At 49.0% G+C, this 25,152-nt stretch overlaps 1 protein-coding gene across 1 annotated transcript in view; it reads left to right on the top strand.

Annotated features, from left to right (window-relative positions):
• Window positions 1-25,152, top strand: part of LOC130111528 (potassium voltage-gated channel subfamily C member 1-like) — an 81,335-nt gene that overhangs the window by 6,274 nt on the left and 49,909 nt on the right. Inside the window, exons 2-3 of the mRNA XM_056278751.1 lie at window positions 23,771-24,638; window positions 24,669-24,731. Coding sequence (XP_056134726.1) covers window positions 23,771-24,638; window positions 24,669-24,731 — 931 coding nt within the window. The remainder of the gene's footprint in view (window positions 1-23,770; window positions 24,639-24,668; window positions 24,732-25,152) is intronic.

Below are 25,152 nucleotides of genomic sequence, written 5' to 3'. Positions count from 1 at the left end.
ATTTGAGGAATGAGAGGTGTTTGTGGGAGATGTTAGTCCTACATGGGAGAAATGAGAGGTTTTTGTGGGAGATGTTAGTTCTACATGTGAGGAATGAGAAGTGTTTATGGGAGATGTTAGTCCTACATGTGAGGAATGAGAGGTGTTTGTGGGATGTGTTAATCCTATATGTGAGGAATGAGGGGTTTCTGGGAGATGTTAGTCCTACATTTGAGGAATGAGAGGGGTTTGTGGGAGACGTTAGTCCTACATTTGAGGAATGAGAGGTGTTTGTAGGAGATGTTAGTTCTACATGTGAGGAATGAGAGGTGTTTGTGGGAGATGTTAGTCCTACATTTGAGGAATGAGAGGGGTTTGTGGAAGACGTTAGTTCTACATGTGAGGAATGAGGGTTTGTGGGAGATGTTAGTCCTACATTTGAGGAATGAGAGGTGTTTGTGGGAGATGTTAGTCCTACATACGAGGAATGAGAGGGGTTTGTGGGATGTGTTAATCCTAAATGTGAGGAATTAGGGGTTTGTGGGAGATGTTAGTCCTACATTTGAGGAATGAGAGGGGGTTGTGGGAGATGTTAGTCCTACATGCGAGGAATGAGAGGTGTTTGTGGGAGATGTTAGTCCTACATGTGAGGAATGAGAGGTGTTTGTGGGAGATGTTAGTCCTACATGTGAGGAATGAGAGGTGTTTATGGGAGATGTTAGTCCTACATGTGAGGAATGAGAGGGGTTTGTGGGAGATGTTAGTTCTACATGTGAGGAATGAGAGGGGTTTGTGGGAGATGGTAGTCCTACATGTGAGGAATGAGAGGGGTTTGTGGGAGATGGTAGTCCTACATGTGAGGAATGAGAGGGCTTCGTGGGAGATGTTAGTCCCACATGTGAGGAATGAGAGGGTTTTTTGGGAGATGTTAGTCCTACATGTGAGGAATGAGAGGTGTTTGTGGGAGATGTTAGTCCTACATTTGAGGAATGAGAGGGGTTTGTGGAAGATGTTAGTCCTACATTTGAGGAATGAGAGGTTTTTGTGGGAGATGTTAGTTCTACATGTGAGGAATGAGAGGGGTTTGTGGGAGACGTTAGTGCTACATTTGAGGAATGAGAGGTGTTTGTAGGAGATGTTAGTTATACATGTGAGGAATGAGAGGTGTTTATGGGAGATGTTAGTCCTACATTTGAGGAATGAGAGGGGTTTGTGGGAGATGTTAATCCTAAATGTGAGGAATGAGAGGGGTTTGTGGGAGATGCTAGTCCTACATGCGAGGAATGAGAGGGGTTTGTGGGAGATGTTAATCCTACATGTGAGGAATGAGAGGGCTTTGTGGAAGATGTTAGTCCTACATGTGAGGAATGAGAGGGGTTTGTGGGAGATGTTAGTCCTACATGTGAGGAATGAGAGGGGTTTGTGGGAGATGTTAGTCCTACATTTGAGGAATGAGAGGTGTTTGTGGGAAATGTTAGTCCTACATGGGAGGAATGAGAGGGGTTTGTGGGAGATGTTAGTTCTACCTGTGAGGAATGAGAGGTGTTTATGGGAGATGTTAGTCCTACATGCGAGGAATGAGAGGGGTTTGTGGGATGTGTTAATCCTATATGTGAGGAATGAGGGGTTTGTGGGAGATGTTAGTCCTACATTTGAGGAATGAGAGGTGTTTGTGGGAGATGTTAGTCCTACATGTGAGGAATGAGAGGGGTTTGTGGGAGATGTTAATCCTACATGTGAGGAATGAGAGGTGTTTGTGGGACATGTTAGTCCTACATGTGAGGAATGAGAGGTGTTTGTGGGAGATGTTAGTCCTACATTTGAGGAATGAGAGGGGTTTGTGGAAGACGTTAGTTCTACATGTGAGGAAAGAGGGTTTGTGGGAGATGTTAGTCCTACATTTGAGGAATGAGAGGTGTTTGTGGGAGATGTTAGTCCTACATGCGAGGAATGAGAGGGGTTTGTGGGATGTGTTAATCCTATATGTGAGGAATGAGGGCTTTGTGGGAGATGTTAGTCCTACATTTGAGGAATGAGAGGGGTTTGTGGGAGATGTTAGTCCTACATTTGAGGAATGAGGTGTTTGTAGGAGATGTTAGTCCTACATGTGAGGAATGAGAGGTGTTTGTGGGAGATGTTAGTCCTACATTTGAGGAATGAGAGGTGTTTGTGGGAGATGTTAATCCTAAATGTGAGGAATGAGACGGGTTTGTGGGAGATGCTAGTCCTACATGCGAGGAATGAGAGGGGTTTGTGGGAGATGTTAATCCTACATGTGAGGAATGAGAGGGGTTTGTGGAAGATGTTAGTCCTACATATGAGGAATGAGAGGGGTTTGTGGGAGATGGTAGTCCTACATTTGAGGAATGAGAGGTGTTTGTGGGAGATTGTAGTCCTACATGTGAGGAATGAGAGGGGTTTGTGGGAGATGGTAGTCCTACATGTGAGGAATGAGAGGGGTTTGTGGGAGATGGTAGTCCTACATTTGAGGAATGAGAGGGGTTTGTGGGAGATGGTAGTCCTACATTTGAGGAATGAGAGGGGTTTGTGGGAGATGTTAGTTCTACATGTGAGGAATGAGAGGGGTTTGTGGGAGATGGTAGTCCTACATGTGAGGAAGGAGAGGGGTTTGTGGGAGATGGTAGTCCTACATTTGAGGAATGAGAGGGGTTTGTGGGAGATGTTAGTTCTACATGTGAGGAATGAGAGGGGTTTGTGGGAGATGGTAGTCCTACATGTGAGGAATGAGAGGGGTTTGTGGGAGATGGTAGTCCTACATGTGAGGAATGAGAGGGGTTTGTGGGAGATGGTAGTCCTACATGTGAGGAATGAGAGGGGTTTGTGGGAGATGGTAGTCCTACATGTGAGGAATGAGAGGGGTTTGTGGGAGGTTTGCTGAACAGTGTTATAATAATAATGTGCTGACTGCAGCGCCATTGTAAAAGGGCTGCTTGGATGAGGATTAGGCTATTCACACATCTTCTTTCCATATAATTTGTCAAGAACACGGAGGAGAACCAAACCTCCCAACATGGCACCCAAGTGTTTGGAGGAGAACCAAACCTCCCAACATGGCACCCAAGTGTTTGGTCACCATAGCAACCACTGTAGCTCTAATCTATATTAGACACGTTTTTAGATACGTGTCAGACATCCAACTGTCCAAACTGAGGCAACCCTGGCCGGATGCGCATTTACAAAAGTAGAAAAATAAACAGAAGGCGAGCTTCTCATGAGACATGTGCTTCCATCATTTTTTACTGCTTTATTACTCCAAATCACTGCAGCGTCCACTGATCGATAGTAAACTTTATGACAGTTATAGTTTATAATAGATCAGATGTCATGTCATGTCGGCGTCATTTTACTGCGTCAGCTGCTCATATATTTTTCACAAGTTACTTGCATTTCTTGTTGTACTTTTCATTGGTTTTGATTTTCTGTATTTTGTCGGGGAGGGGTGAATTTTGTTAATAAATAAAGAAAAGAAAATAATAAAATTAGCTACCTTTGGTTTCCTTACTTAATCATTGATGTCCAGTGTAGTATCCTAGCTGTGATAATCGGCTCTGTGCAAAACTCTAGTCCACTGACTTCCGGTTTCTACTGCAGCGGTCATACCAGTTTCCTGTTTGTTGGCGTGTGCTATTGACAATGGCATATTTTCCGCGATGCCTGCAAGATTTACCATGGATAAACGTCAACGACGTGTAGTTAAGTCCGAAATATAGTTAAGTCCACCATTATGAGGATGAAGAACCTCATCCTCATAATGGTGGACGTAACTTGAAATGTACAACGTGAAACTTTTCAGCGTTTGCTGGTAGGTGCAGGAGAAAGTTTGTCGACAGTTGTGTGCATGTCGTTGACATTTATCCATGGTAAATCTTGCAGGCATCTCGAAAAATATGCCACTGTCAATAGCACATGCCAACAAACAGGAAACTGGTATGACCGTTGCGGCAGAACCCGGAAGTTAGTGGACTACAGTTATGCACAGAGTCGATTAAGACACTATTTGGACCCCATAGTCGGCTATAGAAAAAAAACAGACTTGAAATGAGCCAGTCAGTTGTGAATAGAGAAAGAAAGTAACGTACATGTAGCGTAAAAAGCCATTCATATTCGTCCCCCTTGTCATGTAAGCTTGGCAACATGAGCTACACTATTTATTTAACAGACACAGCATACCTCCAACAGTGGGTGACCTTCTGTCAGCCAACCACACAGCGGCCGTCGGTGAGAGCATGACCATCCCGCAGATAAACTTTTAAGTCCCCTTTTCCTCGCCTCCTCCACCTTTGACCAAAAACGAACATGACCATCTCGGTCCTCTCTGAATAAGTCCTCCCTGAAGCGGACTTTCCTCTCGTTGCAAATCTTGGCATTTTTGGACATTTTCCAAACTTGATCGCGGACAGACCTCATGGAAAACTGTATGGTGATCTGCCTGGGCGGGCCTGTCGGCTCTCTTCTTCTGCCCTGGTCTGTGCACGGTATCCACCGTGTTATGCAGGTGCTCGGCTGAGATGCCCTGGGTCAGGATCTTTGCTAGCTCAAGGCTCCAGCCATATCGTTCAGTTTAGGAATTTAAGATAAGTTGAAGTAGTCTAACTTGATGCAAAGATTTAGTGCACGATGCCAACTGTATTTTTTTAATCGTTGACTGTAGGTTTTAGACGATTTGAAGGTCTTTAAAGGAATTAGGCCTCAGAGCCTGCATGAAGTTCGACCGCTCACTCCGCCACGCCCCCCCCGTGAGACAGAACCCGCGAAACCAGTGAGTCAGACAGTAGCTCCCAGCACAGCTGTATGCACTTAGCATGAGCTTCTCCAGTAAAGTTCCGTGTTTGTTTAATAAGTTGTCTGCCTATTTGTGTTACACACTAGAACATCACACTGGCGACGACGACAAAAGGACGACGAATGACACACTCTGCATGCTAGTAAAGAAACTAAACTGAACGAAAACGAAGTTCTAAACTAACGAAAATATGACCACGAGTGGCTAACAAGAGACTGAATGAGTGGCTAGCAAGAGACTGAATGAGTGGCTAGCAAGAGACTGAATGAGTGGCTAGCAAGAGACTGAATGAGTGGCTAACAAGAGACTGAATGAGTGGCTAACAAGAGACTGAATGAGTGGCTAGCAAGAGACCGAATGGATGGCTAACAAGAGACTGAATGAGTGGCTAGCAAGAGACTGAATGGGTGGCTAACAAGAGACTGAATGAGTGGCTAGCAAGAGACTGAATGAGTGGCTAACAAGAGACTGAATGAGTGGCTAGCAAGAGACCGAATGGGTGGCTAACAAGAGACTGAATGAGTGGCTAACAAGAGACTGAATGAGTGGCTAGCAAGAGACTGAATGAGTCACTAAGAAGTGACTGAATGAGTGGTTAGCAAGAGACTGAATGAGTGGCTAACAAGAGACTGAATGAGTGCCTAAGAAGAGACTGAATGAGTGGCTAGCAAGAGACTGAGTGAGTGGCTAGCAAGAGACTGAATGGGTGGCTAACAAGAGACTGGATGAGTGGCTAGCAAGAGACTGAATGAGTGGCTAGCAAGAGACCGAATGGGTGGCTAACAAGAGACTGAATGAGTGGCTGGCAGGAGACTGAATGAGTCGCTAAGAAGAGACTGAATGAGTGGCTAGCAAGAGACTGAATGAGTGGCTAACAAGAGACTGAATGAGTGGCTAGCAAGAGACTGAATGGATGGCTAACAAGAGACTGAATGAGTGGCTAGCAAGAGACTGAATGAGTCACTAAGAAGAGACTGAATGAGTGGCTAGCAAGAGACTGAATGAGTGGCTAACAAAAGACTGAATGAGAGGCTAACAAGAGACTGAATGAGTGGCTAGCAAGAGACTGAATGAGTGGCTAGCAAGAGACTGAATGAGTGGCTAACAAGAGACTGAATGAGTGGCTAACAAGAGACTGAATGAGTGGCTAGCAAGAGACTGAATGGGTGGCTAAGAAGAGACTGAATGAGTGGCTAGCAAGAGACTGAATGAGTGGCTAGCAAGAGACTGAATGAGTCACTAAGAAGTGACTGAATGAGTGGCTAGCAAGAGACTGAATGCGTGGCTAACAAGAGACTGAATGAGTGGCTAGCAAGAGACTGAATGAGTCGCTAAGAAGAGACTGAATGAGTGGCTAGCAAGAGACTGAATGAGTGGCTAACAAGAGACTGAATGAGTGGCTAACAAGAGACTGAATGAGTGGCTAGCAAGAGACTGAATGGGTGGCTTACAAGAGACTGAATGAGTAGCTAGCAAGAGACTGAATGAGTCGCTAAGAAGAGACTGAATGAGTGGCTAGCAAGAGACTGAATGAGTGGCTAGCAAGAGACTAAATGAGTGGCTAACAAGAGACTGGATGAGTGGCTGGCAAGAGACCGAATGAGTGGCTAACAAGAGACTAAATGAGTGGCTAGCAAGAGACTAAATGAGTGGCCAACAAGAGACCGAATGAGTGGCTAACAAGAGACTAAATGAGTGGCTAGCAAGAGACTGAATGAGTCGCTAAGAATAGACTGAATGAGTGGCTAACAAGAGACTAAATGAGTGGCTAGCAAGAGACTGAATGAGTGGCTAACAAGAGACTGAATGAGTGGCTAGCAAGAGACTGAATGAGTCGCTAAGAAGAGACTGAATGATTGGCTAGCAAGAGACTGAATGAGTGGCTAGCAAGAGACTGAATGAGTGGCTAACAAGAGACTAAATGAGTGGCTAACAAGAGACTGGATGAGTGGCTGGCAAGAGACTGAATGAGTGGCTAACAAGAGACTAACTGAGCGGCTAGCAAGAGACTGAATGAGTCGCTAAGAAGAGATTGAATTTGTGGCTAACAAGAAACTAAATGAGTGGTTAATAACAGACTGAATGAGTGGTTAATAAGAGACTGAATGAGTGGCTAGCAAGAGACCGAATGAGTGGCTAGCAAGAGACTGAATGAGAGGCTAACGAGACCGAATGAGTGGCCAGCAAGAGACTGAATGGGTGGCTAGCAAAAGACTGAACTCAAAATGTCACTCACAGACACCGTCAGTTTGCCAGCTTTCGACACAGAAACGGATCCAAGCTCAGTAGGACCATGCTGGACCAAATGGGTGCAGAGGTTTGAAAATTATACTCCTGCCATGAACATCACAGGCGATGCAAGGCAAAAAGCATTGCTGCTACACTTAGCAGGAGAGCGCTGTAGGAGTGTGTCTTCTTAACCATTATAACCAAACTTGTTGTGCCGTTTAACGAAGTTTAATTAAAGAATAAAAGTTACAAGTGAGGCACTCGTGGCTGTCAGCTAGGCATGCTATCAGAACTACCCTAACCGTCTCAGTCGGGATGTTACATGAACTACCTAAAACAATGAACACTGGTAGTTGAAGTCCTGTAACTAAACTATGACTATGTAGTCATATCAGGTCCTACAATCGCGTACATGACATGTATGACGCGCTGGCAGCAGAGGCAAGACAAGTTTGCTGAGGTAAAGCAGAAGCTAAGAAAGTACTTCACGCCTAAAAGAATGTGCAATACCAAGTGTAGATGTTCAGAAAGGCGGTGCAACAGCCAGGTAAACATTTAGACACACTGTACAAGACTACGCATGCTAGCGAAGAATTGTGAGTTTAACGACGTCGACAAGCAGATTAAAGCACAACTGATTCAAAGCTGCTCTTCAACGAGGCCACGCAGACGAGCGCTCAGGGAGCCTGGTAGCTGCCCGGATGAACTCCTAGAGCACGGCAGATCACTGGAACTGTCCGAGCAGCAAGCAGCAGGTGTGGAGCAGACTGTAGCTGCCTGCGTCAGTGAACGAAGTGCATCAGAGGGGGCGACCAGCTACCAGCCGGCGCGCCGGGAGAGCGAAGCCCAAAAACCGGTGGAAAATACCCTCACGATGGAGAATGTCCAGCAAAAGGGACAGACTGTAAAGCATGCGGCACGCTGAACCACTTCACGAAGCAGTGCAGGTCAAAGCAAAAGCAACCTGGAAAAGACTTTGACATGAAACTGCTCTGACCCCATCCTCGGCCTCTTCCGCGCCCTTGGTTGCACCCTTGATGGAGTGGACAGTCTTTAGCCCAGTGACCGGGCTGGCCACATGTGAAGCAGCAGTCGTCACCCGGTTGGGGGCCGCTGGGCTGGGCGTGTTGCCACGTGTTCTGACGTCGTGAACGATCCCCGGGTCTGTCCTGTTGCCCAGGTTGATGGGGTGAAGCCGCTGCAGCACCTGCCATTCACAGTTGGGTCAGGCAGGTGAGTGGCCGCTTGCTTCATATCTTCGTGAGTCCAGGGGTGGTGGACGAGAATCGATCCCTGGGAGCCTGCGACTTCAATCATTGGAGCTGTAAAGCTACCACCCATGACTGTTCCACTAGCAGGGCCAGCGTAGCACGTCCCCCTCTCGTAGACGAGGGAGAGGGATTCGGTGGTGGTTGGGGTGGTGGCGGACGGGGTGTCGGTGGTGGTGGTCCTGTGTTTGATGTCGACACCTGGATCTGTTGGACAGGTTGCTGGACACACCCGGAGTCGTCAGAGGGGTGTCCCAGAGACATTGCTGTGAGCTGCGGCTATAAGGAAGACAAAGGAGAGAGAGAGGCTGGCTGCCATGTGAGTATGGCGGAGGGGTGGATGTCAGAGATGGATTAGGAGAGGTGTGTGAGAACGGGTCTTTGGTTGATACGTGAGCTGTCGTATCTCTGTCTTTGTCCGAGTCGTCGCTGCGCGTCATAGTCCTCTGTAGCCTTTTTCTTTCCCTACTTTCACACTCTTTCTCCCACATTCCCAAAATTCTTTCTTGCTCTGCCATATACTCTAACCATGTTGTAGGAATCTTTTTCCTTTCTAAGACCTTCGCTTTTCCCTTTTCCATGGACTGTCGGACTTTCATTAGTTTATTCTTGCTCAAAGTTCCTTCAACAGGAAACCCATGATCCTGTATTCAGTCTAAAACATATTTTACCGAGTCTTCACCATATTTCCTTATCACTCATTATCTGATAGATCGGACCCTCCATATTTATCGGGGGCGGTTTACTGCCCTTGTTTCCCTTTTATTTTCTTTTTTTCCCCTCAAAATTCACTTGATCCTACCAAATGACCACTTCTATTAGTGCGAGACCGAGGGTGAACAGCCGCTTAATTGTCAGTGCACGACCTCATCTGGTTTCAATAGTACGCGTTTTAAATGATCATTTTATCCTTTAAAGAATTCTGCTTACCCGTGCGATGAATCTCCCAGGGTTTTGCTGAGGGATTTCAGCGACACCGACCAAACGGACCACCCGCCTCTCCCTTTCTTCTTCTCAAACCTGGTGAGGTTATTGGGAGATCGGTGACTATGTTCTTGTCCCGAGATGATCAGTCAGCCGGTTGTCCGTCTGGCGGGGCGACGTGAGATCCCGCTTCTGACACCAAATTGTTGTGGATTTTCCTTTATCCTTTTAATGGGCTCCTGCCCCAGCAACCTCTGGGGAGAATAATCGTCACACAAATATTAAAGCAAACAGAGAATCTTTAATGCATCTGCAGATGGAGAGACATAAGGCCACACAGAGGTTCGTCTGTGAGGATATGCTCTGCCTCTGAGCTGGAGATAGTGGTTTTTTATAGCACAGTCCTTCGCGTCATACACTATGTTTCCTGCATTAACTAAGGTGTCGTCTTACAAAGGTATGCAGGAAACCATCTGAGTTAATCATGTTCTGTGACTGGTGAGTGTCTGTATGTCCATTACTCTTATCTTCGCTGTCCCAGTGCCTGGGATGTGGCAAAGGGGAAGCAATCATGATAGGGTGGCTATGTGACCCCATGGGGGGTCGCATGAGAACAATGGGTATGTGTGTCTGCATTGAATGAGAAGTTTCATACACACAGAGAAGTGGAAAACTACAAAGTACATATGAAGTGCATATGGAGGACATTTTGTACTCCACACCACTACACATGTCCCCCCAGAATTCGCCTTAATACGAAAAGTCCGTGTGGCGAGGGGGGCGGATCTCTCTGCCCCAACGGCTCCGCTGAACAGGAGCTGGGGGCTGGTTAAGCGCAGACAAAGCAGCAGAGCCCTCACAGCTGGACCGGGGAAAGGGAGGGGCTGGGGAAGCAGGGGGCGGCTCGCCGGGGGAGGGGGGCAGGGCCGGGGGGCGCCCCCGCCGTGGGGGCAGGGCCAGACCAACAGGGCGGTCTAAGTCCAGGTGAGCAGGCTTGAGGTGGTCCACAGAAACCCGCTCCAGCCTGCTGCCAACCTCCACCACAAAGTGCTTATCTCCAGTGTCCCGTACCCGAAATGGGCCGTCGTAGGGTGGCTGCGTCGTGACGGATGAAAACATACTCCGCCGACCGCAGCTCCGTGGGGACATAGGACTGAGAGCCGCCATGCTGAGAAGTGGGGACCGGTGCAAAAGCCCTGGCTTCCTCCTGCAGCGCAGTCCGTTGGCAGCTGGTGGACCAGAGAGCTGTGGTGGTGGGAAGGAAATCCCCCGGGACCTGAAGTGGCTGTCCATAGACCAGTTCGGTGGATGAGGACTGTGGCCGTCCTGAGCCCAAGCATGATCCAAGGCAGTTTGTCGACCCAGCGGTCGTCCTTGAGGGTAGCCCGCAATGCGGCCTTCATCACCACGCTGTGGTGCGATGGAGCCTCACCCCTAAACCCGCGGTGATCTCCTCCCAGAGCGCTGACGTGAATTGCGGCCCTCTGTCTGAGGAGAGGTCAGATGGGGTGCCAAAGCGGGCGACCCAGGTTCCGATGAACGCTCAGGCAACCTCAGGCGCCGTCGTGGACGAAAGCGGGACGTCCTCTGGCCATCGCGTGGTCCTGTCGACCATGGTGAGCAGGTATGTTAAACCATGGGAGGGGGGTAGGGGGCCTACCAGGTCCACATTCACGTGGTCGAACCTCCTCTCAGGTACCGTGTAAGGTATCAGGGGCGCTTTGACGTGCCGGAGCACTTTGGGAGCGTTGGCACTCCACACAGGTGTCAGCCCAGTCCCTCACATCCTTTTTGAGTCCATGCCAGACAAACTTTGCCGGGGTGAGACAGCCCATGGACTGCGTCGAAGACCCACCGCCTCCAAGCAGTCGGAACGACGGGGCGGGGCTGACCCGTAGAGACGTCGCACAGGAGCGTGGCGCCGGCGTCGTCTAAAGCCACATCCTCCAACTGCAGCCCTGTGACGGCGGTCCTGCATGCCTGCACTCCTGGGTCGGCGGCCTGGTCAGCCGCCATCTGGCTGTAGTCGAGTCCCAAATGGGCGGCCCCAGCGATGGCCCGGGAGAGACAGTCGGCGACCGGGTTGGGCTTCCCAGCGACATGCCTCACGTCGGTGGTAAACTCAGAGATGTAGGCCAACTGCCGCTGCTGGTGGGCTGACCACGGCTCTGCCACCTTGGCCATCGTGAACACCAGCGGTTTGTGATCGACGAAAGCCGTGAACTGACGGCCCTCCAGGAGGAAACGAAAGTGCCTAACAGCGAGGAAAAGGCCAAGCAGCTCACGATCAAAGCTGGTGTATTTGCGCTCTCTCAGGTTCAACTGCCGGCTGAAGAAGGCAAGCGGCTGCCACGCGCCGCTCACCCACTGCTCGTAAACCGCGCCGACAGCGTAGTCCGAAGCATCCGTCGTGATGGCGATGGGCGCTCCAGACACAGGGTGTGCCAGCATCGCCGCGTCAGCCAGGGCGGCCTTCACATCCTTAAAAGCCTTGTCCCTCTCTGCAGACCAGTCCACGGCGTGTTTGGGGGCTGTGCCCTTCGGAGTCTCATATAGGGGACGGAGGAGATCGGCAGCCCGGGGGATGAACTGGTGGTAGAAGGACACCATGCCAATGAACTCCTGGAGGGACTGGGCCGTGTGTGTGCGTGGAAAGTCTGCGACGGCCTCCACCTTAGATGGAAGGGGGGCCGCCCTGTCCTTGGTGACCCAGTGGCCCAGGAAGTCGATGGTGCTCAGACCAAACTGGCTTTTGGCCGGGTTAACTAGCAACCCGTGCAGGCTGAGCCTCTTGAAAAGGGCTCTGAGGTGGGACAAGTGCTCGGACACAGAGGCGCTAGCGACCAGGATGTCCTCCAGGTACACAAAGAGGAAAGGCAGGTCCCGCAACACTGAGTCCATGAGGCGTTGGAAGGACTGCGCGGCATTCTTGAGCCCAAACGGCACGCGCAGGAACTCGAACAGTCCGAACGGAGTTGTCACAGCCGTTTTGGGGACATCAGCGGGATGGGCGGGCACCTGGTGGTATCCACGGACGAGGTCCACCTTGGAAAAGATCACTTTCCCAGCCAGGTGGGTGGAGAAATCTTGGATGTGAGGGACCGGGTAGCGGCCCGGTGTTGTTGCGTCATTGAGCCGACGGTAGTCACCACATGGACGCCATCCACCACCAGGCTTAGGCACTATGTGGAGGGGTGAAGCCCACGGGCTGCTGGAGCGACGGATGATGCCGAGGCGCTTCATGTTCTCAAACTCCGCCTTGGCGACAGAGAGCTTGGTCGGGTCGAGGTGCCGAGCTCGGGGGTGCACCGGCGGGACAGTGGTGACAATGTGGTGCTCAACCCCATGTTTGGTCGTAGATGACGAGAATGTGGGCTGAGTGAGGTCAGGGAACTCAGAGAGAAGATGGAGAAACAGGTCCTCGTTGGAGAGCATGCTGGACAGCCTGACGGAGCCTGTATCGCTGAGTGCACACGCGTGTGAAGCGAAGGTGACGGCGTCAATTAGGCGTCGATTCCTGACGTCCACCAGCAGCCCGTGAGCACAAAGGAAATCTGCACCGAGGAGGGGAAATGCCACGTCGGCGGTGACCAAATCCCAGCTGAACCGCTGTCCGTTAAAACACATGTCAGTGTGCCTCGTGCCGTACGTACGGATAGAGCTGCCGTTAGCAGCTTCCATGGGAGGGCCGTGAGCGCCCGACAGGGCGTCCACCCTCGATGCAGGTACGACACTCCTCTGCGCCCCAGTGTCGCATAGGAAACGCCGCCCCGAGATGGAGTCTTGCAGGAAAAGTAGCCTGTTGTCCTCCACGCCGACGCCCATGGCCACTAGTGAGCGCCGGCCTTGGCGTTTCCCGACGAGCTGAAATTGCACAGAGAGGTGCACTTTTTCGCCTTGGCCCCGAACTTTGCAGGGTAAAAGCACAGGCCGGGCTCCTGTCGCCGATCGGGGGTTGCCGCGGCGACCACCATGGAGTCACCAGGTGGTGGCGTGTGGGGGTGGGCAGGGGTGAGCACGGACGCGCAGTGCTGCTGTTGGCTGGCCAGGAAGAACTTGTCAGCTTCTTCAGCTAGCTTGCAGCAATCGGTAATGCTGGTGTTAGCCAAAGCGGCCTGCACCTGAGCAGGCAGGTGTCGCAGAAACAGTTGGACAAAGAGGAAATCAGGTGTGTGCTCCGGTCCCAGCAGATTCAGCATCTTGTCCATGAGCTCGGATGGCTTGCTGTCACCCAAGCCTTGCAGAGAAAAGAGACGGTGGGCCCTCTCGGCGTCGGACAGTTCAAAACTCTTCAAGAGGTGGTCTTTGAGCCCCTTGTATTTGTCTGCCGCCGGAGGATTTGTAAGGAGACTCACCACTCTAGTTGCAGTCCAACACCCGAGCGCCGATACCACGTAGTAGCATTTAGTAGCATCATCCGTTATCTTGCGGATAGCAAACTGCGCTTCCGCCTGGGCGAACCACGTCGTTGCCGATGACTCCCAGAACTCTGGCAGTTTGAGAGAAACCGCGGTGATTTCATCAACCATGTTCGTCTGAAAGATTGTCTCTGATAACTACCAAGAGACAAACGTCGGGGTCACCAGTGTAGAGGAGCTCAAGCAGGAGTCGTGACAACTTTCTCTTTCGGCTACACAACGTGCACCATTTATTCCTTCCCCCATTACAACAACAACAAAAACCCGCGCAGCGGAAGTGTGTCGCTGTAAACATGAACCGAGAAAACAGCAGCTGTAAACAAACGTTCCTACCTGCTCAATAAGGGGAATTATGTAGCCCCATAACCACTACAGTTATATCTTTGATACTGTTTGCACAAAGCACACCAATGAGTTTATTTGAACTTGAACTGAGACAATGTAGCATTTGAATTTTAAATTGTATGTTGAGTTGTGATTGAGAATTAATATTGCTATTGCAGATAGTAAGTGAATCAGTTATATCTAAGACCTAACCTGTTTGTGAGGACAGTGGTATTAATCATTAAAATAGGAGTGACGTAATGTTTACGGATATGTACAACATTACAGTGATTAACATTTACGACAGTGACGTATTGCCGTCACGTGCAGTCATACATTACGTGAGGCAGACAGCAGTTCACAGTGCGGCTGTATGCATTGAACCGAGCTTCTCCAGTAAAGTTCGGCGTTTGTTTAACAAGTTCTCTGTCCATCTGTGTTACCCTCGAGAACATCACAGCGCCATACTATGGCGACTCACTACGAGCTTCTCTCGTTTTTTGTGTGTTATATTTCACTTTTGTTGCACAAAACGTGTCTTGCACAACTACCTATGATCGCCAGACGTGACTGGACATAAGATTAGACGTTACCAACAGCTGGAAGCTGTGGGACTTGCCCAGAGAGATTACCTCCAACAAACAGGTACCGCCCTGGAGTGAGGGCCGCAGACAGGGCTGCTGGAGGTGAGGTAAACGAGGCGGCACCCTACGGCGGCTTCCTACCCAGCCCCCGATTCCCAGCATACTGCTGTCTAGCGTCCGGTCCCTCGACGACAAGCTGGACAAACTTCATTACCAAATAAGATCTCAAAGGGACATGAAGGACTGTTGTGTGTTCTAATTTACTGAGACTTGGCTGGTTCCTAACACACCTGATAGGGCTATACAACTGGAGGGTTTTTCTGTGCGCCACATGGACCGATCCATGATGACTACTGACAAGGTAAAGTGAGGTGGTGTATGTTTCTTTTTTAACAATTCCTGGTGCACTGACTTGGAACTAGTCTCTCGGTCCTGTTCGCCAGTGTTGGAACAACTAACAATAAGGTGCAGACCATTCTATCTCCCAAGGGAATCCCCCTGCCTGTTATTAACTGCTGTCTACATACCTGTGGAGGCATGGAGATGTTTAGGAGAGATGGCAGTGGGGTTTTTAACTAGATTGTTTAACACAATCCTGGAAAGTGAGAGGATGCCTGAGGAGTGGAGAAGAAGCATACTGGTACCGATTTTCAAGAACAAGGGTGATGTGCAGAACAGTAGCAACTACAGAGGTATAAAGTTGATCAGCCACAGCATGAAGATATGGGAGAGAGGGGAGGGAGTAGTGGAAGCTAGGTTAAGAGGAGAACTGATGATTAGCGAGCAGCGGTATGCTTCCATGCCACAATAGAGCACTGCAAATGTGGCCCAGAAAGCAAAAGGAATATTAGCCAATCTGACCACGTCCTGTCCACTGAAGTCACTGTAATGCCCTCAGGCCGGCACTATAAAGCGCCCCCTAGGAAAACGAATCAGTATTCTAGGTCCTTAATTCCTTCTGCCATCAGGCTGTTAAATGCTGAGAGTAGTCATTTTAAATAAATGCTTTATGTAGTGTTAAACCACAACAGTTGGTTTATACCTTGTTTGTTTTCACATGGCTTGTGGGCCTGTACATTCACTGACTGTAGTGGGGGAATATAACTTTCAATGCATCTTAGAATGCTCCATTTATTTATTATTCTATTCTTTTAATTCATATGAATTTTTACCCTTCACCTGGTCCTCGTGTGTCTGCATGCAAGGTCACACGAGGGCGCCAGTGTGCATCTCTTGCCCATGTGCTGATATGTCTATTGTCTCTGACATACTGTTGATTACCACTTGTCTGTGAGTTTGTGTATGGTCTGGGTAGATTGTAAAGCTGAATTGCCTTTCTGGGATAAATAAAGTTGTCTGAATCTGAATCTGAATCTACATATGTGATGTTTGCTTTGAGAATGTTGATGGAGAAGTATAGAGAAGGTCAGAAGGAGCTGCATTGTGTCTTTGTAGATTTACAGAAAGCATACGACAGGGTGCCGAGAGAGGAGGTGTGGTATTGTATGAGGAAGTGAGGAGTTGCAGAGAAGTATGTAGGAGTGGTGCAGGATATGTGTGAGGGAGGTGTAACAGTGGTGAGGTGTGTGGTTGGAATGACAGATGGGTTCAAGGTGGAGGTGGGATTACATCAAGGATCGCCTCTGAGCCCTTTGTTGTTTGCAGTGGTGATGGACAGGTTGACGGATGAGATCAGGCAGGAGTCTCTGTGGGCTATGATGTTCGCAGATGACATTGTGGTCTGTAGTGAGAGTAGGATGCAGGTGGAGGAGAGCCTGGAGAGGTGGAGGTATGCACTGGAGAGAAGAGGGATGAAAGTCAGTAGGAGCAAGATAGAATACCTATGCGTGTACAAGAGGGAGGACAGTGGAATGGTGAGGATGCAAGGAGTGGAGGTGACGAAGGCATACGAGTTTAAATACTTGGGGTCAACTGTCCAAAGTAACGGGGAGTGCAGGAGAGAGGTGAAGAAGAGAGTACAGGCAGGGTGGAGTGGGTGGAGAAGAGTGTCAGGAGTGATGTGTGACAGAAGGGTACCAGCAAGAGTTAAGGGGAAGGTTTACAAGATGGTAGTGAGACCAGCTATGTTGTATGGTTTGGAGATGATACCACTGATGAAAAGACAGGAGGTGGAGCTGGAGGTGGCAGAGATGAAGATGATAAGATTTTCATTGGGAGTGATGAAGAAGGACAGGATCAGAGGGACAGCTCAGGTTGGACTGTTTGGAGACAAAGCAAGAGAGACAACATGGAGATGGTGTGGACATGTGTGGAGGAGAGATGCTGGGTATACTGGGAGAAGGATGCTGAATATGGAGCTGCCAGGGAAGAGGAGAAGAGGAAGGCCAAAGAGGAGGTTTATGGATGTGGTGAGGGAGGACATGCAGGGGGCTGGTGTGACAGAGGAAGATGCAGAGGACAGGAAGAGATGGAAACAGATGATCTGCTGTGGCGCCCCCTAACGGGAGTAGCCGAAAGTACTAGTAGTAGTAGTAGTAGTAGTAGTAGCAGTAGTAGTAGTAGTGGTTGTTAACTGCTGTCTATGTACTGCCGTAAGCTTGTGCCGCAGCGGCGCTGGACGAACTGTATGGAGCCGTTAGCGGGCAGGAGAACTTTTATCCTGTGGCCATTTCAATAATGGCAGGGGGCTTTAATCACTGTAGCCTTAAATATGTACTAAGAAAATTTTGTCAACATGTCACCTGTCCAACCAGAGACGATAAGACTCTTGACCACTGTTTCTCCATGGTCAGGCATTTTACACGTCTGTCCCATGACCTCTCTTTGGAAAACCCGACCAACAGTCAGTGCTCTTGCTTGCTGCCTCCAAGTGAAAAGTGAAGTGCGTGCAGCCCACTGTGTTGACAGTACAGTGCTGAACTAAAGAACACAAATGTAAACTTAAGGAATGTTTTGAATCAACAGACTGGTCAATCTTTAAGGCCTCAAGCCTCAAGTTTGGGTAAATATGCTGAATCAGTCATCGGCTGTGTTAGATTCTGTGTAGATAACCGCATCCAAGTGCAGTCTCTTCACTCCTTCCCCCAACCAGAAGCCCTGATTAATAGTGATATTCACCTGAAGTTGAGGGAGCGTACCTGTAATGTCCACAAATACACAGGACGACTGTGTGAGCGCATAACTGGGGCTTTATTTTATCTCTCTTGTTCTGTCGTTCATACATCCATGCTGTGTGTCCCACATGCATCCTCGTTCTCCTTCCTACGTCCGTACTCGCCCCATGTCCCCTTGCTTCTCTTAAAGAGGTATTCTCTATTAAGGTCTGAACATCACATCCCTCCAACATTCCCAGACAAAACCACAAACATACTTGGCAAAAGGGGAAGGTATCAAAATAAACAAATCATTTTTCACTGGCATGGAACTACCACAACTTCATAATATTTACACCACTCACTGCAAAAGCACAGCCCAACACATCACTAAGGACACCAGCCACCCCGCTCATGTTCTCTTCTCACTCCTTCCATTTAAAAAACAACGTTACTGGAGCACCAAATCCCACACCAGCCGTCTCAGTAGTAGTTTCTTTCCATGGCCACTCAGGTTGCTGAACAGCTGACGCACCCATATGCACCTTACACTGTTGTGTTATTGTGCACAAAGTCCGTTTGTTTTTCTTTGGGATGTTGTGCCCTTGTGTCCCTTGTGTTAAGGAAGAGAGAGCCAGAGCACAATAATTTCCTTTTATTTGAACATCTATTTTGATTGTATGTCTTAAATTGATCACACCAGCATGAAATCAATGCTCAGCAAGACCTAGTCTATATAAGGCCTGTGTGAATCATCTTAATGGGACAAGACAGGTTTGATTAGAGAGAACTTGGGGTTTGAATGCATTGAATGCAATTGCAAGAGATTTGTGTAGTTTTTGGCAAAAGGTCAACTGTTGGTGTGCTTTGTGTGTAGAGTTTTGAGAAATTGAGCAACATCATAGAAAGTTGAATCAGTTCATCTGGACACAACACGCATTGGGCAAAACGTTTCCTCACTTATCTAAGTGACCTCTTCAGTCTCAGCTGACTGCAGGTGTCCCCACCCTTATAACCAATACAGTGACTGCAGGTGTCCCCACCCTTATAACCAATACAGTGACTGCAGGAGTCCCCACCCTTATAACCAATACAGTGACTGCAGGTGTCCCCACCCTTATAACCAATACAGTGACTGCAGGTGTCCCCACCCTTATAACCAATACAGTGACTGCAGGTGTCCCCACCCTTATAACCAATACAGTGACTGCAGGTGTCCCCACCCTTATAAACAATACAGTGACTGCAGGTGTCCCCACCCTTATAAACAACACAGTGACTGCAGGTGTCCCCACCCTTATAACCAATACAGTGACTGCAGGTGTCCCCACCCTTATAACCAATACAGTGACTGCAGGTGTCCCCACCCTTATAACCAATACAGTGACTGCAGGTGTCCCCACCCTTATAACCAATACAGTGACTGCAGGTGTCCCCACCCTTATAAACAATACAGTGGCATAACGACCGAAAACCAACAGTTTCATATGCAAATGGGTGTGACCATTAACTAGAGTTTCAATGACAACGTGTACTTTTCACAGAGGATTGGAGAATAGTTGCAATCACAGCATTGTAAGATCGTGACTCACTGGACAACCATGTCAGGTTCACCAGGGAGGATGTGAAAAATCACAGGGTAGCCTTCTTAGACTATGAAATTGCAGTTGGTGATGGGGACATTTGATTGTTGATGTTTACCGTAAACCAACACATACTGATCAATACTTAAGGTCTGACTCTCATCATGTGCACTGCGCACATGATGAGATGCGACGGTGGCGCAAATTCACGTTTGCAGAGGCCTCTCCCAGTGCTGGTGTGAGGAGTTGGTGGCACAAACTTACATTTGCTGTGGCCTCACCCAATGCTGTCTATGCAGTGTCCTTGTCCACATCTGTGTGTAAGTTTGTGTCTTCGTTTGATGGCTAGGAGAGCTGGTGCTAGATTGGCTGGGAGAGCTTGGTGTGCTGCATCCTGGGGGCTCAGGGACCACGGAGCTGCGCTAGAAGATGAAATACCGTGGGCGGTCTGACAGGATGCAGGCTAAGCTAACTGCTAGCCCATGCATTACCACAGTCTACACCATCTACACAGTGTACACCATCTACAGGCCAGGACTCCACAGTCTACACCATCTACAGGCCAGGACTCCACAGTCTACACCATCTACAGGCCAGTGGCTACTCTTTCAGGGACGAGGATGTGCACATCCTTGATAGGGAGGAGCGCTGGTTTGTACGGGGAGTCAAAGAAGCCATCTATGATAAGAGGGAACAACCATCCCTAAACCGGGGGGGGGGGGGGCTAAGAGTACCATCTGTCACCATCTTACAATTCTGTGATTGCAAATATTCCCCAGTCCTTCATGATCAGTACACATGACCATTGAAACTCAAGTTAATGGTCATGGCAATTTGCATGTGAAACTGATTGTTGGTTTTGATTGTTATGCCACTGTATTGTCTATAAGGGTGGGGACACCTGCAGTCACTGTATTGTTTATAAGGGTGGGGACACCTGCAGTCACTGTATTGTCTATAAGGGTGGGGACACCTGCAGTCACTGTATTGTTTATAAGGGTGGGACACCTGCAGTCACTGTATTGTTCATAAGGGTGGGGACACCTGTAGTCACTGTATTGTTTATAAGGGTGGGGACACCTGTAGTCACTGTATTGTTTATAAGGGTGGGGACACCTGCAGTCACTGTATTGTTTATAAGGGTGGGGACACCTGCAGTCACTGTATTGTTCATAAGGGTGGGGACACCTGCAGTCACTGTATTGTTCATAAGGGCGGGGACACCTGCAGTCACTGTATTGTTTATAAGGGTGGGGACACCTGCAGCCACTGTATTGTTCATAAGGGTGGGGACACCTGTAGTCACTGTATTGTTTATAAGGGTGGGACACCTGCAGCCACTGTATTGTTTATAAGGGTGGGGACACCTGCAGTCACTGTATTGTTCATAAGGGTGGGGACACCTGTAGTCACTGTATTGTTCATAAGGGTGGGGACACCTGCAGTCACTGTATTGTTCATAAGGGTGGGGACACCTGTAGTCACTGTATTGTTTATAAGGGTGGGGACACCTGCAGTCACTGTATTGTTTATAAGGGTGGGGACACCTGCAGTCACTGTATTGTTTATAAGGGTGGGGACACCTGCAATCACTGTATTGTTTATAAGGGTGGGACACCTGCAGTCACTGTATTGTTTATAAGGGTGGGGACACCTGCAGTCACTGTATTGTTTATAAGGGTGGGGACACCTGCAGTCAGCTGAGACTGAAGAGGCCAGTTAGATGATAATGAACAAAGGAAACCCACTGTATTTGGGTCATTGTAGGGTGTTTGGCTAGAAAGGAATGTGCTGTCTAGCCTCTGCTAGCCATGCTTACCGTGTTTGCAGCCCGGTGCATCACAGTACAAACTGTGTTTTACTGAGTGAGAATGTGTGTACAGCTGTACAAACATTGTGGCTAACTATGCGAACGTTATTGAAGGTTCTGGCAAAAGAGTGATTGATTTGGTAAATGGGTGTAGGCGCTGAGCGTTTGCTTCGGTTTAGGCTTGTAGCAACTGAGAGAAACTGTAAACTTGTACACTTTGAACCAATGGTAGAATAATACAAGCACCATTAACCACGGAATTAAACCTGCTGAGGAAACAGGACTGGTCTCTGCGGTTAGGGTTGTATGGGTGTGGTCTTTATGATTGACAGTGGCATCTCCTTGGCCGAGCCCATCGCTGTGGTAGGTAGGCAGGGATGGGGTAGGTCTGCTGGGAACGGCAGGAGGCGCTGCGTGGAAGGTGAGTGACTCCATGGTGAGTGATGGTGGACACCACCAAGTCTGTTGAGCTCCCGTATATACCAGCCCCGGGGTACATAAATATATAGGGTTCTACTGGTGCCTCCCCCGGGGTATATAAATATATAGGTTTCTACTGGTGCCTCCCCCGGGGTACATAAATATATAGGGTTCTACTGGTGCCTCCCCCGGGGTACATAAATATATAGGGTTCTACTGGTGCCTCCCACGGGGTACATAAATATATAGGTTTCTACTGGTGCCTCCCCCGGGGTACATAAATATATAGGGTTCTACTGGTGCCTCCCCCGGGGTACATAAATATATAGGTTTCTACTGGTGCCTCCCCCGGGGTACATAAATATATAGGGTTCTACTGGTGCCTGCCCGGGGTACATAAATATATAGGGTTTCTACTGGTGCCCCCCCGGGGTACATAAATATATAGGGTTCTACTGGTGCCTCCCCGGGGTAAATAAATATATAGGGTTCTACTGGTGCCTCCCACGGGGTACATAAATATATAGGTTTCTACTGGTGCCTCCCCCGGGGTACATAAATATATAGGGTTCTACTGGTGCCTCCCCGGGGTACATAAATATATAGGGTTCTACTGGTGCCTCCCCCGGGGTATATAAATATATAGGGTTCTACTAGTTCCTCCCCCGGGGTATATAAATATATAGGTTTCTACTGGTGCCTCCCCCGGGGTACATAAATATATAGGGTTCTACTGGTGCCTCCCCCGGGGTACATAAATATATAGGGTTTCTACTGGTGGTTCCCCCAGGGTATATAAATATATAAGTTTCTACTGGTGCCTCCCCCGGGGTATATAAATATATAGGGTTCTACTGGTGCCTCCCCCGGGGTATATAAATATATAGGGTTCTACTGGTGCCTCCCCCGGGGTATATAAATATATAGGGTTTCTACTGGTGCCTCCCCCGGGGTATGTAAATATATAGGTTTCTACTGGTGCCTCCCCGGGGTACATAAATATATAGGTTTCTACTGGTGCCTCCCCCGGGGTACATAAATATATAGGTTTCTACTGGTGCCTCCCCCGGGGTACATAAATATATAGGGTTCTACTGGTGCGTCCCCCGGGGTACATAAATATATAGGGTTCTACTGGTTCCTCCCCCGGGGTATATAAATATATAGGGTTCTACTGGTGCCTCCCCCGGGGTACATAAATATATAGGTTTCTACTGGTGCCTCCCCCGGGGTACATAAATATATAGGGTTCTACTGGTGCCTCCCCCGGGGTACATAAATATATAGGGTTCTACTGGTGGTTCCCCCCGGGGTATGTAAATATATAGGTTTCTACTGGTGCCTCCCCCGGGGTACATAAATATATAGGGTTCTACTGGTGCCTCCCCCCGGGGTATATAAATATATAGGTTTCTACTGGTGCCTCCCCCGGGGTACATAAATATATAGGGTTCTACTGGTGCCTCCCCCCGGGGTACATAAATATATAGGGTTCTACTGGTGCCTCCCCCGGGGTACATAAATATATAGGGTTCTACTGGTGCCTCCCCCCGGTGTACATAAATATATACGGTTCTACTGTTGCCTCCCCCCGGGCCACATAAATATATAGGGTTCTACTGGTGCCTCCCCCCGGGGTATATAAATATATAGGTTTCTACTGGTGTCTCCCCCGGGGTACATAAATATATAGGGTTCTACTGGTGCCTCCCCCCGGGGTACATAAATATATAGGTTTCTACTGGTGCCTCCCCCGGGGTACATAAATATATACGGTTCTACTGTTGCCTCCCCCCGGGCCACATAAATATATAGGGTTCTACTGGTGCCTCCCCCCGGGGTATATAAATATATAGGGTTCTACTGGTGCCTCCCCCCGGTGTACATAAATATATAGGGTTCTACTGGTGCCTCCCCCCGGGGTACATAAATATATAGGGTTGTACTGGTGCCTCCCCCCGGGGTATATAAATATATAGGTTTCTACTGGTGCCTCCCCCGGGGTACATAAATATATAGGGTTCTACTGGTGCCTCCCCCCGGGGTACATAAATATATAGGTTTCTACTGGTGCCTCCCCCGGGGTACATAAATATATAGGGTTCTACTGGTGCCTCCCCCGGGGTACATAAATATATAGGTTTCTACTGGTGCCTCCCCCGGGGTACATAAATATATAGGGTTCTACTGGTGCCTCCCCCCGGGGTACATAAATATATAGGGTTCTACTGGTGCCTTCGGAGCGTTGCATTGTAAAGCTGCTGAAGCAACGCGACTTCATCAGCCTACTGAAGTAGAAACACTGACTTTTTGTCTTTCTCTTCTTCCTTCTCCCTCTCTCTTTCCTCCCTCTTTGTCTTCTCTCACATTGTAGTGGGTGGCTTTTGCCTCCCTGTTTTTCATCCTGGTTTCTATCACCACCTTTTGCTTGGAGACCCATGAGGCCTTCAACCCCATCTTCAACTTCACCGACATGGATCCTGTGGACAACAGCACACGCACCTACCTGGAGACCGAGACTGTGGCGTACCTCACCTACATTGAAGGTGTCTGCGTAGTCTGGTTCACCTTTGAGTTTTTGATGCGCGTGACTTTCTGCCCCAACAAGTTGGGGTTTGTGCGAAATACCTTGAACATCATTGATTTTGTTGCAATTCTCCCGTTTTATTTAGAAGTTGGGCTAAGTGGCCTTTCCTCCAAAGCAGCAAAAGATGTCCTGGGCTTTCTCCGAGTAGTGAGATTTGTCCGGATCCTGCGTATCTTTAAGCTGACTCGGCACTTTGTGGGGCTGAGGGTTTTAGGACACACACTCCGGGCCAGCACCAATGAGTTCCTCCTACTCATCATCTTCCTCGCTCTTGGGGTGCTTATTTTTGCCACCATGATCTACTATGCCGAGCGAATCAGTGCAAAGCCGAATGATCCACGTGCCAGTGACCACACACACTTCAAGAACATACCCATCGGCTTCTGGTGGGCCGTGGTCACAATGACCACGCTGGGGTACGGGGACATGTACCCCCAGACATGGTCGGGAATGCTTGTCGGTGCCCTCTGTGCCTTGGCTGGGGTGCTGACCATCGCCATGCCCGTGCCTGTCATCGTCAACAACTTTGGAATGTACTACTCCCTGGCCATGGCTAAGCAGAAGCTACCAAAGAAGAAGAATAAACATATTCCCCGCGCTCCACTTCCTGGCTCTCCCAAATACTTCCGCTCTGGTGTCAACTCACCTCATGGGAGTCTACGCAGTGACACGTGTGCCCCCACAGCCTCCAACAGTGACACCTGTCCACTGGCAGCCCAGGAGGAGGCCCCTGACACCAGTAAACCAGGTATGACCAAACGACGTGTGGATGGAGGGACGGGGACTCGAGTCTGTGTCACAGCATGTCTTACCTATGCAACATTAAGGCACATGCAAAGACAGCTGTGCAGCCAGTTTATCAGCCATCATAAGGTCTTCATTAACTCGCATGCTGAGACTGCTCATGCAGTCAGTTCAGGTCAGTTCAGGTCAGTTCAGGTCAGTTCAGTTCAGGTGGCTTTATTGTTATGACAGATTGTTCATGCGTGTGTGTCCAAAGCTTTTGATACATTAAATGTGTGTACATTTAACAACAACATTAAGGCACATGCAAAGACAGCTGTGCAGCCAGTTTATCAGCCATCATAAGGTCTTCATTAACTCGCATGCTGAGACTGCTCATGCAGTCTGCGCTGACAAGCCGAGTTAATGAGCCTGCATACATGTGA

This window comes from Lampris incognitus, chromosome 4, assembly GCF_029633865.1.
Source record: "Lampris incognitus isolate fLamInc1 chromosome 4, fLamInc1.hap2, whole genome shotgun sequence".
In the NCBI taxonomy this organism is placed as follows: domain Eukaryota; kingdom Metazoa; phylum Chordata; class Actinopteri; order Lampriformes; family Lampridae; genus Lampris; species Lampris incognitus.
Note: the sequence above shows the minus strand (reverse complement) of the source record. Positions and strands in the feature narration are given on the sequence as shown.